Below are 20192 nucleotides of genomic sequence, written 5' to 3' on the forward strand. Positions count from 1 at the left end.
ACCCTGCCACTGCTGGTACTTTCTTGACCAATTGTCCTGCTCCCCTTCCACCTAATCTGCTTTCATGGTTTAAGATTCATCTCAAATGCTGTTTCCTCTATGATTCTTCTGCTCGTTGCTCAGTCTTTACAGTTTCCATCTTCTGGGTTCCTAGTGGAATTTGTTTCTTTTTTTTTTTTTTTTTTGCTTTTTTTAAAAATGTTTTTACAATCTTAACCTTTAATATGCCTTACTTATATCCTTTGCCTCATAAGTATCTCCTTCATTCCTTCTTTTCCTTTTTCTGTCATCCCTCTTCTCTTTCTCTTTTCTTTGCTTCTTATCTCTCTCCAAATACATGCTATAAACCTGCCACAGACCAATATTCTGCTGCGGGTACAAAGATGACAGATCACTGACAATGCTCCTTCATTCAGCAGATGTTTACTAAGTTCCAGGAGCATGCTGGGTGCTAAAGAAAGACAGACAGGCAAACAAAAATGCGCAATGTGAAGTGACAGGAAGCCTTACAAGATGTAAATGCAAAGTGCAATGGGAGCACAGAGGACAGAATGCCTCCGTAGGTGACCAGAAAGACCTAAATACAGTGACAGTGGAGCTGAAACCTGAAACAAGTATGGCCATTTCCTACGCAAACAAGATTGGATAAAGAGAAATTTGGAGAGATCAACCAGGGTCAAGAGAACAGCATATATACGCAATAGCTCAGAGAGACATGACAGAGCGCCACATTCCTGGATCTCCATGTCATTCAGTATATTTGACACACAGAAATGTTCTAACATGTAACAAAAAAGCCTTTGGGTCCCAGAATTTCCTGATTTGACAAACTGGAACTTTGCAGAAGATCAATATTAGCTCTCATTTATTTGGAATATTTTTTGTTTTCATTTCACGTAGGAATGAATGATACTCATTTTTACTGACCTAAGAGTTCACAAAAGTTCTGAACCCTGAGTTGGAGCTACGACAGAATGTCCCATGTCATGGGTGTGGATGAGACAAAAGCAACCCCTTGGAACACATTGCTCAGAGCATTGAATCAGGGAGTCAACTCAATTTTTATTTAGATGGGCTCATGAACACATTCCATTTTATTTCAACCTATGTCAGTGAAAGTAATTTTAGTGATGCTCTTTATTGGATAAAGGATGTATAAATAGCAGTTTGACAGCTGGAGTATAATACAGGACTTATGACTTTTTGTGAGACATCACTATTTTAGAAATTAAATCTTCAAATTTACACTATTTCTTTTTTACCCCCAACAATCGACAGCTGGGCTTCCTAGTCGTGCTTTAGAGTTTTCCTTCATTTATTCTAATTATTCTTATCATATGCACATATGATAAGAATTTATGTTGAGGATAGATAAAGGAAAACAGAATAAGGGATTCACCCCACCACCTTGAAAGAATAAAATCAAACTCAAATAAAAAAAAGGTTTCTTCAAATTTGTCAAAAGAAAATCGCATCTTCATTTTGCCCACAGTAAAAACCTTAGCTTATCAATCCCCCTAACACTAAAGGGGATTGTTGCTTTTAGCATTCATTAACACATCAAGAATTTTCCAACCCCAGGAGGTTCTGCATAAGCTCTTAAATGGAGGGACACAGTCTGGGTGATAACTGCCAATGACTCTTTTCCTGCTGTTGAAGATGCTCCCTGCATCACAGCTAATAGACCAGACACCCAGGGTTGCCATGGTTGCTATGGCAAACATTTTGTTCCTTCTCCTGAACAATAAATGTGTTTTCACAAATGATGACAGCAGCCAGAAGATACTATCTGCAGTTGCTCTAAAGACACACCATGCCCATGCTAGCTTCCTGTGTCAGAATTATTCTCTAAATTGGGGGTGTAACTTGCACACTGATACCTGTGTTTGGCAGTTTAAAGGTGTTAACTAAAGTGGTGCCGACTGTAATGGTGGCTGTGGTATCAATGATTATTAATTGCAATTCTCATGAATCCTGCAGTTTAAATTTAAAGAAATTTAATGGAAATTTAAAGAACAATTTTAATTTCAAAGAAAAAATAACTTCACCTTAGATTTTGATAGCATCTAGAATGTTCCAGTAGTTTTCAAACATGGGATACTGAATGATTTAGAGGCTATATCCTGTTTACTGCTAGCACACCCCAAGCCTTACACTCTATATACTGTATTATTGGACTTTTTGGGGAAAGAGGAAAAGAGGAGATGCTGAACTGAAAACCAAGAGACCTGGTTACAGACCCAGCTCTGCTCCTGGGGTTAGATGAGATGACAGATTCTCAAATGTGCTCAACCATCAGAAACAGCCTGAGAGCTTGTGAAGACCACTTTCCTTGACCCGATCCTTGATAACTTACTCAGGGGCCTACCTTGGAATCTGTGTTTTTAGAACGGTGCTCATGACACGTGGAGTGCTTTGGGAAATACCAGGTGACATAACTTCTGAAATTTCAGTTCTAATATTTTACTGTTAAGAGTTGCATGACTTACCTTTAACTGTCCCACTTAATTAAATCCAACATGCTATTTTTGATTAGTAAAAGCAAATATATGAACAATACGAAATGGCTTCTGGATCTAAAGATGGGCACTCCTTTACTTTGATCCCTAAACCCCCAAACCCAATGCAGATGGATACTTTAAGTCAGAATTACAAGTGCCAAGGAAATCTGAAAATCTGTGAGTTCAGAACTATGCATTTCTCCTCTTGCTTGGACGTTTCTTTTCAGTCCCAGCTAGCCCTTGGTTCCTCTCGTCACCCGCATTCCACAAGCCCTCGGAGTGTTCATCCATACACACCGTTAGCTAACAGCCCTGGCTCGGTGCTAGCACTGCCCTACGCAACTGGACAACATCAACGCATTCATCATCACAGCAGCTCTGCGTGATAGGTATTATTATCCCTGTCTCACAGGTGGGGAAACAGAGGGCAGAACTACTGGGCAGCTTTTCTAAGATCACACAACGAGTAAGTGGCAGAGCAGAAGCTTCAAACACAGAAAACCAGGACCCTAGAGCCCAGGCTTCACCATTCATCGCACAGCCTCTCAACAGCAGAGCACACGCTCCTCCTAGTCCTCCTTCCTCTTAGCAGTCCTCACCAGAAACAATTCACACTGCACATTCTTTTCAGTATCTCACTTGATTCTCACAGCCATCAGCAATAGTATTTTTAATTTCCATTTACTAGAGAATCCAGCCACCTCAAAGGGCCAACTAGTTTATCCAGGTTATATGGTGAGAGACTGCTCTCCAGCCCAGTTCTCCTGATTTCTCATCCTTGACTGAGGTTTTATCAGGAAGCAATGTCTTAAACAAGCAGGAAATGTCTCTTATGGAGAACTCTAAGAAAGATTTCAAGTAAGACCAGAGACCCAGGTCTCCTGAAGCCCAGTTCCCTTCTCAGCCTTCTACATCGCGATGTTTATCCCCAAATTCACATGCTAGGGAAGGCTCTACACATGAAACAAAATAATTGGTCAAGAATGTAGACATTCCTTTTTTGGACTTATTTCCATTTCTAACTCAGAAAGGGAAATGAGGGCTGATTGATGTCACACACTAGAAATGGGTGCAAAACACTATATGCAGGTCTTTGCTAAGTGATGTTTTACAACTATCAGTCAAAAAAAAAAAAGAGTCCATTTAGTACAAGACCAACAGGAGCTAAAATATTCACACATAACATTTTCATACCAATCTGTTGGAAGCACACAGCCTGGCCATTTTTAAAAACTTTAAAATGAACCCTATAGGGAACAGTTTTCTTAAGTATGTGCCTCCCCCAGATTCACACAAGGCCCTAAAAGCTACAAGCGCACTCTCACAAGTGACTAGGAGGTTAGGTTGAGTTACAAGCTGCATCTTAATTATTAAACAGTTGGTGCCTCTGGAAGCAAAGGTTTGAGATTTTTCAGGGACAAACTACCTAGTGACGTTAATGAGTAAAGCAGAGGCTCGCCATAAATATTTAAAATTATACAGTATGGGTAAGAGTTATAATAACATTCACAAGCCTGCTCCTAGGGCTTGGGATGGCGTCTTGCTCCTCTATTCAGAGCATTGTTAGCATGCATTTGTGGCCTGTCAGAACTTCTGAGGCTGGGAAATTGTTGGCTGGTACATGGCCTCATCCTTTTGCTACTGGGCAGATATGGTCAGACCTGAGCATTTCAGGCTGCTCCTGGCAAGGGCTTCTACACGTCTATCTGCACATTTATTTAGGGACTAAGGAACCTCCTGGGTGAAAGGAAACTGGGAACTTGTCCAAACACACTATAAGTTTGAAAGAAGGTAAAAACCTCTGGGGGAGTGGCACTACTTGAAGCCAGTTTGCAGGAAAGAACAAAGGATCTTATAAGAGGAAATTCATGTAAGGGAGGGAAAGTTTTGAATCTGAATCAAACCCAGTTATCACAATTGAGGCTGACTCAAGAGCAAAGTCTAGGGGTGTAGCTGGCCCTCGGTGTGTGATTTAGAAGTCAATTTTGAGACATGAATTTGAGTGTAAGTAGTTCACTTGGGAATTGACACTAGGAAGTTGGGTGAAGAAAATGGAGATGAGACAGGGAAGAAAGGAGACCCAATTTGTTGTTCATCAGTTAGCCAGCCATTGGTAAGGGTGAGCTGAATCCCACCAGTGTATACGCCTTAGGGTTCTATCACCAGAGTGGGAGGAAACTAGGGTTTTTATACACGAACTCTGTCATGTACTGGCTGAAGGCTGCTGGAGGGCAGGGCAGTATTACAGCACAGAGCAGAGAAGGGAAGGTTTAGCTGTTGAGGGTGGAAGCAGTTCTGTTGGAGACATCCTCAGGGCTCCACTCAGATACATTTATCTCCCAGCAGTGGGCGGTGGCTTGCTCCTGTGTGGGGTCTTGTTCCCATGCAGCCAGCTGTTGGACAGCATCTTTCCTGTGTTGAACCCTCCCCAAGGCCCAGGGCCAAATATGAATCTGAATTGGTCTGATGAATTCCTCCGGGACCCCACCCCACTCAGCTCCCTCAACCCTGGAGGTATTTACTCCCAAGCAGACAGCCCTACCCGTATTATACACTTTTTTGGAAAACTGACCCCAGCTGGGTGGCAATTGGCCTTGATGTGCTCTGACACTTTTGCTAAGTAGCTCCAGACTCACCACTGGCACCAAACCAGAGTCTACACTAACCTGGTGCCCACAACTCTGCCTACTCTAGTGACTCCCTGAGAACCTATCTCACCCAACTCACATACTGCACAAAGCTTTATCAGTAGCCAAACTTTAAGGGAGCTAGAAGGTGGCAGCAGTCCTCAGGGTGTCCTGGCTTTTTGCAGAGCAACACCAGTCCTGGGATTGTGGGCAGCCATCCTCAGGTCACAATGTGGCCTCTCCCATGTTCCTTCAGGTTTAAAACAGGCAGCAAACAACTATAGATAGCTTTATAGTTCCTACCAGGTACTCCCAAGCCAGTCACATGTGGTGGGTGCCCTGGGCCTGCACCAGAGTCCCTCCCAAGAAGCCCCAAAACCAACACGTTTGGAGATTGGCTTCACACCACAGCAGAGCAGTGTCCAAGTAGCCCCGCAAGCGATACACACAAAAGGTGGTCTCAACAGGAATCAGAGCATATTGTGGTAAATCCTGTTCCATGTCATGTGGTAAGCTCACCCACAAAGCAGTTCATAAGCTTTAGATGTGGCCAAGCCCTGCAGTCAATCAACCTGTGGGTCAATCCCACCCACTGATGTGCCAATAGCAATCAAGGCTCAATTATAACAGGAGGTCACACACAACCCACACAAGGGACACTCCTGGAGCTCTTGGCGTAGGTGACCAGGGAGACTGTGATACTGGGCCCCACAGGGCATCTACTATATTCGGCCACCCAGCCAAGACTGGGAGATAGAGCAGATCTATCTAATACCTAGAAACAAAGACAGAGAAGCAGCAAAAAAGAGAAAACAAAGAAATAAATCCCAAATGAAAGAACGTGAGAAAACTCCAAAAAAGAACTAAACAAAATGGAGGCAAGCAACCTATCAGAGACAGAGTTCAAAACAATGGTTATAAGGATGCCCAAGGAACTTAGTGAGAACTTCAACAAACAGATGTAAAGCATAGAAAAAGATATAGAAAGTATAAAGAAGAACCAGTCAGAAGTGAACAATATAACTGAAACTAAGACTGCACTAGAAGAAATCACCAGCAGACTAGATGAAGCAGAGGATTGAATTAGTGATTTGGAAAACAAAGTAGCAGAAAACACCCAAGCCGAAGAGCAAAAAGAAGAAAGAAACCAAAAAAAAATGAAGATAGTTTAAGAGACTTCTGAGACAATATGAAACATCATAGATGTGCCATAAGGAGAAGAGACAAAGCCAGACATTGAGAACCTATTTGAAGAAATAATGACTGAAAACTTTCCTAACCTGGTGAATGAAATAGATATTCAAGACCAGGATGCACAGTGAGTCCCAAACAAGATGAACCCAAAGAGACCCACATCAAGGTACATCATAATTAAAATGCAAAGTTTAAAGACAAAGAGAGAATCATAAAAGTAGCAAGAGAAAGGCAACTAGTAACTTACAAGGGAGCTCCCATAAGATTATCAGCTTATATCTCAACAGAAACTTTGCAGGCCAGAAGGGAGTGACACAAAATATTCAACGTGATGAAAAACAAGGACCTGATTGAACTGGATATTTTTGTGGAAGAGATTCATTAGAAACAAGTCCTTAGCAGAATAAATGATAAGGATTCTTTTTATAAAGTCTGTTTTTTTTTTTTTTATCAGACATGTATATTAATTACATGTATATTAGAAAAATAAATTCCAGATATAAGGAACTGACTGTGTAGAGTGTAAGTAAGATAAGTATCATTTCAGACACTCAAACGGAGCCCCAGGGAAAGAACCACCATAGGATAAGGAGCAGTCAGGCTGGATTCCTAGAGAAAGGTGAACTGTTTCCTGGTTCCTTGGAGACGGTTATGTTATCATTTTCACTATATGGTGGATACAATAATCCTTAGCTCACCTTTACAATGACATTTTTACAATGTCTGAAATGAAAATAATTTTCTAGAGGAGTGAATAGATAGAGTAAATCCTCCTTGACTACTACAGGTTAGACAAAGCAAGAGGATTCAACATTCAACCTGCTTTTCAAATACAACTTACTTCCTGCCAGTGTGACACTACTACAAATGCAGGAGTAAACTGCCAATCATTAGATAAATGTATGTCATTAATTATCCTGCAATTAATTCCATTACTATATTTTCAGGTCACAATGATTTAAGTTAAATGCTCTGAACTGATGAATTGAAGAACATTTTGTCTTTGTAAAATATTAGTGACATCAGATGGTGATTCATTGAAGAAGCATTTTTAAGAGTGCCACTTAGGGGGAAAAAAAAGAAAAAAAAATCACAGCTTGGCCTTTCAAAGGAATTGACCAGCTATTAAGAGAAAAAGTAAAGGGTGAATTACGTAGCCTTATTTCACTTTCATTGTCAAATGTTGATGTTTAGAACCTTTGAAGCATTAAATTATCAGACAGCAAAAGTATTCATATGATTCTCCCCCTTCTTCCCTTAACATCATTTTTCTTTGCAATTATCTTGGCTGAATAGAAAGGGTCATCACATTGGACTTGTCGACATTTGAGACAAAGTCCCAAAGCTCCTGTTAGATAGCAGATTTCTGTTCTGTATCTGTCTCATGTATATTTCTCAATGACCCATAGCTGTCGTAGTAAGAGAAGAGGCCTAGGGCATTGTTTAAATATCTAAGTCAGTAATGGTTTTTGCACAGGCATATTGGGCTACAGTATGATTTTAAGGGTATTGAGGAGTCGTAGGGGTCCTTATCTCTCTTTCTCCCCTGATGCCTGAGAAATCCAGTCTTTGTGGTTAAAATGCGAACAATCCCAGTAGAAATGTTAATATTACCTGAAAGGGATAACTATTACACCAACAATAGTCAGAGTAAGATCTCAAATCAATGTGAATAGAGATATTTGTTCATATGGAGTAGACAGAATTAGATGCCAATCCAAGTCCTACCAATAATTGTCAGTGTATCCTTAGGTCAGTGACTTGACCTCTCTGAGTCTATTTCCTCAGCTTTAAAAAAGTGAATAATACCAACTATCTTAGAGTACTGACATGATGAAAAGAAAATAGAGCTTAAGTTTCTAGTTTTTATAATAGTATGGTTTATTATTCACACTAACTTAGCCAACTTTGATTTCCTTCTGTAAACAACAATAAATATGGAGCCACTTTAAAACAGTGCCAGAGCTGCCATCCCAAAGGAACTGCCTTGAACATCTTATGCCTCAAACGTTTGGAATGTTCAAACAAGGCAAAATAACCTTTGGACTGCATGTAAAGCAACCTTGTGTCCCAAAGAACTGTTTTCAAAGACAACAAGAAACAGATATGACTACCAGCCTGATGGCTACTAGACAAAAAATTAAAAACATTGCTTAGAATTAACATCACTATGTTATGTTACCTTCACCAATAGAAATGCCTTCCTTCTGTTAATGTAATTGTTTCCCTTCCCTTTCTCATAAATATCCCTTGCCTTTGTCTCCTAATCAGAACACTATTTGAGTTTCTGCCTGAGTCAGTACACTCAAACAGCTATTCTTTGATCTCAAATAAATGCTTGTTGCTTCTCACTTTGAAAGGACTTCTACTTTCGTTAACACTTCCATTCTCCTCTACCCCTGAGATCCAAAGTAAAAAGACATGTGGGTAAGAATTGAAGCAGCAGAAGATTCAGGGATGCTCTAGAATAGTGCATCTCAAATTTGAATTTGCAAATGTGATAGTTGTTAAAGCACAGGTTCTGATCCATAAATTTTTGGGCCAAGGCTAAAATTCTGCATATCTAACATGCTCCCAGGTGATGCCTGGGATGTCTTCACTCAAGGTCTATATTTTGAGTAGTAAGGGAGAGTATGTATAAGGTAATAAAGAAAGGCACAGGACCTGATAACTGCCATGACTTGGGCAGCTGGGATACGACAAAAGAAAGGAAATGGGCTGAAAAGAAAGAAAGCCCTTGAAGGGGAGAGGAGAGAATCCAGTGACAGATTTCTGTACGTTTCATTGTCTTTTTAAACAGACTAGATTATAGCCATATCACATCTGGCTCAGTCAATCAGATGGGAGACTTGCACTATCTTTCGCCAGCAGGCATTGTAGTGCTGCCTATGAAACTGGATCCCAGGGATTGTCACCTAGCGATCTGGAACGAGTCTCTAGAAGGTTGATATTATGCTACTTGTGAGAACCCTGATTCCTGCACTGTTCCCAATTTACATCTCCTCACAGAGGGACCAATGATGCTAACCTGAAAACCAACTTCTGAAGACCTTCACAAGTCCTTAGCTTTTTGCAACCAGTGCTGCCCAAGGGAGAAAAAAGGTGTATATGAGTTCTGCGCCAAAGGCAAGCCAAGTTTTAAGCCTCTTCATTAGTCCATGAGCCAACGAAGCCGAAAATGCCTTGACATAAAAAATCAAATTCTCCATGGCAACCAAATTGTCATGCTAGAAACACGCAATCTCAATTTACACAGGCAGGCATCTCAAAAATATATTGAGTGAGGAAAAAGGATTAACATTTCAAGGAACAAAAGGTAAACATAATTGTTTGCAAAACTATATTGGAGGGGAGGATGGGAAAGAGAAGTACAAACCTCTCCTCTCATGGGGCCAACGATGACTGTTTCTATTTGCCTTTTAATCATACAAAGTAACTTAAAACCTTCCCCTCACTTTCAGGCAGGTCTAACCCACAGCTTAGTGGCTTTCTACTCTGCCACCAGCTCCTGCACTTCCTGCTGACAATAAGTGCTTCTCGTAGCCCAGCTGACTTGAATGCCCAGATCAAAAGCTTTCTTGCCACAAAACAAATCATATTTGACAAAGTCAGATCCCTTCTAAGCCACAATTATATAGATGGACTTGGCAACCTAAGTGAATGGTGATCTGACCCCCAGTTTAATGCATTCTGTAGGTTTTTTTGTTTTTGTTTTTGTTTTTCCCAAAGTACTTAGTTCTCTTCTTTGCTTTTTCATTTCTCTGTGTGTGGATGAGATGGGGGCTGAGGGGCATTGGAAGGGAGAATAAAAAATGCAGTTGGCAAATCTGTTCCACATAAGAGACAGTTGTGTGAAGACTATGCTGTAAGTGGGCTTTCACCATCGAACCCCGTCGTCTTATGGTACATGGCCCAAAATCACCTGAGCTCAGAGGCTGTTTCCAAGGGTGCATTTTGTCTCAGAAATATGAGTTTGTCACTGACAGAGCTCATTATACTTGCTTTAGTCAGACTCGGAGACTGATCACCAGCACATCTTTCCGATAGTCTTTTCAATTTTCGAATTGATGCCTGCTTCTGACATGACATACTTACCAGCTGTGTGTACTTTCTTCCTGGGAATAGATCAGAGAGGTGTACACCTGAACTCGAGCACACACTGGAGGTAAGGTGGACCTTAATCCCCATGTTCAATGTATGCCCAAGGTCTACTGGCATCCCTTGCTGTCTGAAAGTTCACGTTACACCACTTTGCTTTTATGTAAGACCTACGTTAGTACCTGTTTGAGCTAATGGAAAAGAATCTGAAGATGATTTTTGCTTTCAAGTTAATGGTAATTGCTTTATACCATTTGGGCTTATGAAAGGATTCATAGGACCACTCTACTTTCGGATAGCAGGGGAAAGCATCTATGATTCTCAGGGGATTCGGCAATTTTAAATGGTGCCAGAGGACTTTCAGGGAAGTTCATCTTTGTGAAATACTTCACCAGTGATGAACTGCCAGGATGCCCTTGAACACACCCATTTCCATCAAGAGGACTTTGTTTTATGGAAGTCAAGAGTTTTACAATTTGAATTTCATCTTGGGTGGAACACCAGGAAGTTCCTTAATAAGTTTGTAGAAGGCTGAAAGGCAGAAAGTACAAAAAATTCATAAAATACTGTAATAAGGGAGTGAACAAATGAATGAATGGAGTATGTTAAGATAAAATGACCCCAAATTTGGAAATGAAAAGAGACTACAGTGTGTCCTTTCAATGGCATCCTGCAGCAATTTTTAACAAGTTCACTCAATGATTATTTAAGTTTCTAAGGACAATGGATCTGTCATTTGGCTATGTTACTCAATGGTTGATTGTATCTTAGATATTGTGATGTTACATGTTAACTTATAAATTTGCAACAGAGAAGACATAACCCCCAGATTTTATTACCTTGCGAGACATTAACTTATTTTGTATTTACCTAGAATTATTATTCTAATATTCACTATTTTCCTCTCTGTGTGGTGCCATTTTTTTACCTATGACACAGAGATGAGAATGGTACCTGCACGAAAGGTAGTTGTGAATAGCTGACGTACATTAAGGGCTTAGAACACTGCGGACTAATCATAAGTGCTGAGTATTGCCTACAACTGGTCATTGATGCCAATGCAATGCCAAAAGGAATATCCAACTTGGGTGTGGTAAAGAAGGAAACTCCATTCAGTGCAAACAGCTCAATTGTGATACAGCAGTCTCGCAGAACAGCACAGTTGTGAGACAGCTCAATAACATCACAACTCAATTATAATACAGCATGGCTGTGGAACAGCATGGGGGGCCCTCGGGTAAAGTGGCTCTAGAGTGAAGCCCATCTCCAGCTAGACAGCTCTGCTCCACTCCAGTCCATACCAGCGAGATGTCTTCAGTGTTCCAGCTCCAGCCTGGAAAACATAGTCTTCAGTGCAAAGGAAAGTGCACACCTTGAGCCAGTTGGGAGCTGACTTATATAGAGAGAAGTCCCGCCCCTGATCCTGGATTGGTTCACTCATATGCAGATGAGGACTCAAAATCTTCACAGTCTGATTGGTCCAAAAAGCACTGCCCTAATTGGTGAGAATGGGACTCCTCTGACTGGTCAGTGAAGATGTTTATGGGGATATAGCTGTGCAGCTCCAAATGAATAGGGAAAGTTTCCATTCTATTGGTTGAAATATGATTATAGGAACTCCTTTATAAGTGTTATATCAGACAGCAGACACGTGCAAGCAGGCAGTTCAGTGCAGATGACAGGCAGTTTAGTGCAGGCTTCTCCTTGAAGCACGGTTTGTATGCGAGGTTCCTGTTTGGCAATGACTGTTAGGCTCTGTTTGTAAATTTGAACCCAGTTACACACCAGAAGCCTTTCTTCGTAGGTATCTTCTTTTTCAGAGTCAACAGTGTATTAGTGTTCTGATGTTTAGCTGTGTGCTGGTAGGCATAAGCTGAGAACGGGAGAAATATAAACTGCTAGGCACACAATCCCACCATTCAGGGAGTAGCCAAACCTGATAATGACAGTACAGAGTAGTATATATTTAGCCTCTGGCTGTGAACTTGCCGTTTGAAACACTATATGGAGAATTCAAATCAAAACCAAGATGTTCTTTGAAATCTCCTTGTACACCTGAGAGTATCCTAGGTTTCAAACCATGTGGAATACTTTGCTTTTTAAGGTATATTTGATGTCTTTCCTGTTTGAAAATAAAAAGGAAGTTTTAAAGGAAGACATGCAGAAAAAAAGTGTTCATTAGATATGACTATAATTACTTTTAAGCTGTTTCAGTGGAAAGGACGTAAGTCTGTTTTTAGAAGGAGAAAAACGAATCATTACTTTATACTAATATTTTCAATATAAATAAAAAAATAGTTTTATCCTTAACTTTGTAAATTTTGTATTTAGGAAAACACATATGACAAATCTGTTCTTAATAACATTTACATACTAACTTATTTTATTATAATATATACTATATAAATTATTATATATTCTATATTTTACGTGTGTATATGTACATGTGTAGATTTTATGCATCCATGTATACATATATCTGTATTTTTATGTGTGCATATATGCTATTGCATATAGACGTATATGTGCAGAGGGTGCAAACTCACTGTTGAGTAACGTTGACCATCTCTTAAAACCTGTATACATATTTTTGGCACCCCCAGTATATCCAACCCTGTATATATCTATCCCTCTCTACATATAACTCTGACTCTGTATATATCCAAACAAATGTATACAGAGGGTGACAAGAAAATGTATACACATTCTAGGAAAGAAAAAAAACTATATTATAATTGTAATACTCAATATATACCGATAACAAAAGATGAATACACATTATGTATATATGTTTTTTGGCACCCCCCAGTATATTTGACTTTCTCTATATATCCTACTATATGTTTATATACATAGACATGCACATCACTTATATGTTATATATATTAAATGAAATAATATCAATATTATTACTAACTACCAAGTTTTCTACTAATTATTTGTATGGTAATTTGAATTATACCTGTAAACACTTTATGAATAGGCTGTGTGTTTATTTTTACCAACTATGTGCTAGGGTTTTAGCACAGTGCCTGTCACATAATAAGTGCTCAATAAGTATTAATAGGAGAATTTGTTATTATGACTCATTCAATCTAGTAGTTTGCAACTCTTCTTGCATTTTAGAATCATCTGCAAAGCTTGTACTTATTTACTTTATCAATATTTCTGCTTGGGTTGCATTCCAGACAATGAATTAAGAATAGCTGGGAAAGGGGTCAGGCCCCGCTATTTGCAAAGCTCTCCAAGTGCTTAGATGAGAGCCAGTCATCTGATTCCTTCTTGAGTCTGTTTCACTCCTGCTGAGGGCCGGGGCTGGGCCCAGTGACTGGAGGGGAGTCTCTCAGCCCTTGGAGCTGTACTAGAGGATGAGTTGTAGGCCAATGCATTACAACTCTGTGACTGTGTCTGCTGTATGGCCTTCCTGATTTAGACTCTAGTTGGGAGAAGAATGAGAGGTCAACCTTCCCTCTGCATATGCTCATGCTGGCCTTGGGCACAGACACCCAAATCCCCCTGTAAGCAAAACAATTACAACAAACGGCAGCAGAGACATCTGTGCCCTGTCAATATCTGTCCATTATGGGAGGAGCTGGCCTGGGGACAGACTCACAGCTTCCCCAGAAACTGCTAAGGAGCTACAAGGCAGTACCAACTTTCTGACACTGCACAGTTGGGTGGGATGAGACAGAAGGTGGGTCTGGATGTTCTATTGGAGACCATATCAACATCAGCCAACGCATGTTTTCTCTGAAAGAACAAGTGAACTTCCTGCTCCAGAGTAATTCTCTGCTCTGCAGTGAGAACAGTCCTTTCAACACGCAAGTCTGGTCTCTGTCTGTACATAATGCTGCAAGGCAGGCACTATTGGTCCACTTTACAGACAATGAACTGAGGCTATGAGCAGGTCAGTGGTGTGCAGACACTCACAGAGCTTGTAATAAAGGCCATAGCCACCATTTTAACTCTGGCTGATTCCCAATCTTTATTTTTTCCCTAAAATCTGTGTTAGGGAATCAATTTACTAATGTGGTTATAAGGGAAAATATTTTGATTGAGATGACTCAGATTTAAGTCCAAGCATTTTCCTTTTTTAACTCTGATTTTGGGCCAGGTATGAAACTCCTCTGAGCCTCAGAAACCCTACTTGAAGGTAAAAGGTAATACTGCTTACCTTATTGTATATTTGTGAAGCATAACTACATTAACACAGGTAAAATGCTTTATACAAGTTTTGGCACAGAGTATCCAGCAAAGGGCAATGTTAGCACAGAATTGTTATTACTATTGTCCTGCTGGGTCTTTGGTTAGCCATTCTTTTCCCTTCAAAATAATATTCTTAACAAAGCCATTGAACTAGCTAACTTTTAAATTATACATCCCAATATAATAGAAAAACTATGAAACATGACATGAAAGAAACAACAAATATAAAAACAAAAATTGCTAATCAATTTCATGATTAATGGAGATTCAAAATTATAAATTAAAATATTAACAAATTAAATTATTCTGAGCTTTACAAAAACAATACCAATAACGCAACAACCAATTAGAATTTATTCCAGAATGCAAAGATAGTTCAACATTGGAAAACTCACTATTATTGGCCTCATATACCAGTGGGAAAATATAGCTAAGAGTAATTACTACGGACTCTAACATATTAGTGTACCAATTGAAATTATTTTTCTCAACTTGATAAAGAGTTTATAACATTCATGAGATATACAAATATATAAATATCAGATATTTAAATAGTCCTTAAAAATTAAAAAAAATCAAATACACATACAGACACACACACACACACACACACACACAAGTGTAAAAGCTAATATCCAAATCTGATTTAAAATATATCTATTTAGATATCCAACATCATATTTGTTACAGGCATTTCCCATAAGAGTTTAGTTAGGGAGTGTCTGCTCTTATTTCTATCACACAATGTAAAGACACAAACCCAACCTTTAACCATGGGTATATTTAGCTGGTAGGATGGCACTTTATTTGTATGTTCTTACTTTCACTTAATAGTATTTTACATTTTTTAAAATTAGCAACATTTATTTTATTATAAAACTTAAAGTTATCAAAAAAAAATCTTGGTAGATTTCACTCATACTTCTAAACATGCTATAATAATATATTTTGATAGCTATTTATGTTACATAGATGAAACATTTTTTAAAAAAGCAAATTTTAAAAATTATTTTCTCTCAAGTCTTTCATGATAATCAAGGAGGAATAATATTGGTTGGGGGAAAAGAATCAGCATAATTTGAATATCCATTTTGTGCTGGGAAACAAAGTATCTCCCTATTGTATCCCCTTCTTCCCATCCTTCTTCTAAACACTGCTCCTGGTCATGATTCCAGTGTGTGAGATGCACTCTCTTCCATTTGCCCACTGTGTGCTTATTCAGCACTTTGCTTTGGAGATTTAGTCACCCTACTCACCTACTCTTCGGTTGAGTTGAGCTGGGCTGTGAGTACCAGTGAGATCTGAGGAACTGGAAAAAGCCATTGGAGAGAGCAGGGACGCTAATGGGTCATCACAGTTGTCTGAAACAATAGAAGAGAAAGAGAACAAATTCTATTAGTGAAAAATAGTCCATAAAGAAAGGAATCATGGCATGAAGCACCATCGTTTATTAACTACCTGCTCTGACCAAGGCCAGCACTCCTTGTTTCCATGGGCTATTTCATCTACTCCTCACAAGAACCCTGGAAAACAGGTGTGAGTTTCCTTCACAGTTAGAGAAACTGAAGTTCAGAGATGTTAAGTTCATTTTGTCCAAGGTGACAACACTATAAAATAACTTGCCCGGAATTCTCCAGAACTGTCTAATTCAATAGCCCAACTACCAGCTCATTTCTTGAATCAACCCCTCGAGCAAAGCCTGAAGCTATAGCAATTGAACTTACTTTATAAGAAGGAAGACTATTAAAGTGGGGGCATTGTTTAACTGCTATCCATATTCAGCCCCTAAGGACTCTTGTAACACTTGTATCTAGAGGGATGGAATAATTTAGTCTATCTCACTCCCAGATGTGTGAAAGTCTTTTGAAAATGAGTTTCTAATTGTAATAATTCATTTCTATTCCACAAAGTAATAGAGGTAGCCCTGATCTTGTTCAACCTTGAGTCTCTTATTCACTTCAATAGCTACCCTTCCAGGCTTCCCTAAATGTAGTAACTATGTTTTCTAAGCAGTCTTTGATGCTGCCCAAAGGTGAAACAGGGTGGGGCCTGGGGCAGAGATGTGGTCTTAACCACATAGATCTGTTCTCCCCAATTTACACTGATGTCAGACCATCCAATCTCATGTAGAGGCTGATTGCTCTTCACACAGCATATTGGTCATCTGAAAGGTGTTTTTTTGTTGTTGTTTGTTCATTTGTTTTGTATTTCATTTATTTGTTTGCACCTTGCAATAGGGGGCATGCTCTTTGTGAGAATTTAGGAAATATTCTGGTACATAATAGGCTTTCCATAAAGTCGTATTGAAAGAATGAGATGGGGAGGGAGGGAGGGAGGGAAGGAAGGAGGGAGGGAACGAAGGAAGGAAGGAAGGGGCTCACATAAGAGTACAAAAAACTCCCATTTTTTCCATTTTGTTTACAGTTGATCTTGTAGAACATTGCAAATAACTTCATGAAATCTAGACATACTTCGGTTAAAACAAAACTGAAATGTGTTATTCAGGTTGAAGGTAAACTTGATGGTATTAAAGGCTCTTAGACAGCGTTGATTTGACATTGTTTTTCAAGAAAATGTACATTGGATTGTGAGGCTGCTTGTTCATCCAGCAAATTCTTGGGGAATCCAGTATTTCATCTAATCACTGGGAAATTAATGAGAAACATAAGGAATAAATTTTTGTTTGTCAAATGTGTTAAAAAAAACAACTGGCAAAGCATATTTTGAGTTTTTCTGCAACACAAATGTTTGAAAAATATTTTGAGGCATTTGACAAACACAAAACAGCCAGATATCCTCACCGAAGAGGAATAATATAAAAATCGCTACAAAGGCACCTCAGCAGATATGGTCATTCTGTGAATAGAAACAGTGTTTTCACTTTTCTCTTGGTATAAAATGTAGGTAGGAGAAGGCGCATATATACCTCCAACACACTTGTTTGATAACATAAATTTATTACACTGTTTATATATTGGGAAACAATTGGAACACAATGCAAATCTTCATTTGCTTATACCAGTTTCATTATCAGGAAACATCAGGTGGACACAAAAAATTGAAACAAATTAAACTGAACCCCACAGGAGTATCCCATACACATGTGTGCACGAGCATGTGCACACACACACACACACACACACACACACACACACATCAAACACCACATAATACCTTAGTTCAAAGCTACCTGATGAGCCCCATCTATCCACATCTGTAGTTACAATTATCCTCCAATTTCAAATAACACTGTTTCCAGCACTTCCCAATAACTCACAACGCTTATGACACCCACTTCCACAACCAAACTGAAGATCTTTTGAAGGTACAATGCCATATTTATTATAGTATTGAAACAGAGCCAGGTTGGGACCCCCTTAATAGAGGCCTTGCAATGTCCCTGGCCTCACCTAGCCTTGAACTATAGCTAAACAATAGATCAACCCCTGCGGCTTGAGTTCAGAAAGTCCCTTCTCACCCATTTCCCTATTTTAGAAAATTACCCTGAAACTTACGATTAATACCCTTCGGCTTATTGATCACAATCTCTTTGGTCTAGCATTCTTTCCAGGTTACTTCCATCATTGTTCCTGGGTTGCTAACTCCACCAGAATCACATGGCCAGAGGGAAGGCTCCATGCAGACCCCTAGAACCATCACGTAGCCTCTGGAGGAATGCCCAGATTTTCCCTTAAAAACCCCAAGCTGGTCTGAGAATGTCAAGGCAGTTTTTGAGGTGTTAATCCACTGTCCTCTCAGACCACTGGTGCTCTGATAATAAACGCTTATTCTATGGCCCAACTCCTGTGTTGGTCTATTGGTTGAGCGGCGCAGGCAGCATGAGCCCCTGACTCGGTTGCCCTCTGTACGGTATGTATGTATGTCTTAAGCATATAACATGTATCAAACTGTGCTAACATTTTTATTCGGTTCTTATGGTTTTTTTATGTGTCACTGGTGACATTTTTTAGCACTATGCCCCTTACCCTATTTTCCCCTAAACAGAAATTGGAGTTGCCTAGTCATTTAAATTTAATTCAATCCAATACTTATTTGTAAGAGCCTACTTTTAGCTTGGGTAAGAATTGGGGATAGCTTTGAATAAAATTAAGTGTCATAACTCAAGGAGTTCAGAGACCATTGAAAAGTATAAAGATGTAAACAAATCAACTGATGGGAAAGTTTAGGAGCGTTTCAACAAGGTCACATCCAAGCCAGTGAAATGGGTACCTAAGTGTCCAGACCTGCAGGCAAGTGATGTGCCCTCTGCAGGTCTCTCACGCACAAGGCACTGCCTCAGGGAGAAGTAAGCTTCCACAGCTCGCTGGCCTCCAACACCAGTTGCCACCGTCCTTACTGCCCATTTCCTCTTCTGAAATGAGCTCTCCTGTATCTAAGTTTGTGGGATCAATGTTTCCACTTTGGAAATCAGTAATTCCATTTAAACAATCTATGCTAATGAAAGGATCCACAAGAGGTTCTCCAGGACTCCTTTCTGCATGTATGTTGTAATAGTGGCTGTTAGAGACCTCGTCGGAAATTTTGTTCTCCTATTCCTTAAAGTGATAAGAGTGGGAAAATTTCAAATCAGAAAGAGAGAAAGACCTCCCCATTCACAGCAAATATGTAGGTCCCTCAGTCATCTCCATGTCACATGAACAAACCTGACAGTGTCACTTAAACTGAGAATAGACCTGTCCTCTAATCAAATTACCTCTAGTCATTGGGAATTAATAAAGTGTTTATATAACCAAACTAAATCCAAGTGTGCTTTATTTTTAGACATCTGTCCTATTTTTAAAGAAGAGGAGATATGACCTAGTAGCATAAATCAGAACAATAGTTTTCTTGTTTTTGTTTTTGTTTTTTTTTTAATTTTAATGATTTCGGACAGCCTGGGATAGTGGAAAATATCAAAAGGACCAGAGCTAGGAGATTCCCATTCTAGACTGGTTTCTTCTCTAGTCTAGGTAACTCCAGGTAATGCATTCAAATGTGATAAGCTTTATCTCCATTGTCGTCTCAGAGAGAGTTATCTCTGCCATGTGCAGCCATGGTCTCATTTGAAAGATAGATTGAGAATAAATGGGAAAAGTCCCCCTATAAGGGATAAAGCACAGAATGAGAACAGGAAGTAGTGCATGAATATCTGTTATATCTGATGCAATCAAAAGGAACCATTTCAACAATTTTATTTCTGGGATCGTGTTTCTACATATGTCACAAAACCTGCCCAAGAATTGGTGTCACCAATAGTTCTTTGGCACTAAAGGTATGCAATCAACCAGATGAGAAGGAGAAAGTGAAGTGGAGGAGAAACAAAGGAGTGAAGACATCCACACAGGGAGTGAGCATAGGATTGCCCAGGGCAGTCCTCCCCTTATGTGGACTGGCAGTCTGGTGGAGCCTGGGCCAACATTACACCAAACACATGGCTGGGAAGGAAAGAAAAAAGCACCATCTGTTCCACCTGCCAGCTTTAAATAATCAATTCCGTGTTGTTAAATATCAGCTCCACTCATATCTCAGCCTTCTGACAGTATGTCTGCACAATGCTAAATTCATC

The 20192-nt window shown here is 39.5% G+C and overlaps 1 protein-coding gene across 4 annotated transcripts in view; it reads right to left on the bottom strand.

Moving 5' to 3' along the window:
- CNTNAP5 (contactin associated protein family member 5) overlaps positions 1–20192 on the bottom strand; it is a 769018-nt gene that overhangs the window by 580724 nt on the left and 168102 nt on the right. For all 4 annotated transcript variants that reach the window (XM_033111359.1, XM_033111357.1, XM_033111358.1 and 1 more), the window contains exon 2: positions 15883–15987. In XM_033111359.1, the coding sequence (XP_032967250.1) occupies positions 15883–15987 (105 nt within the window). The remainder of the gene's footprint in view (positions 1–15882; positions 15988–20192) is intronic.

Source organism: Rhinolophus ferrumequinum, chromosome 8 (genome assembly GCF_004115265.2).
Source record: "Rhinolophus ferrumequinum isolate MPI-CBG mRhiFer1 chromosome 8, mRhiFer1_v1.p, whole genome shotgun sequence".
Classification (NCBI taxonomy): domain Eukaryota; kingdom Metazoa; phylum Chordata; class Mammalia; order Chiroptera; family Rhinolophidae; genus Rhinolophus; species Rhinolophus ferrumequinum.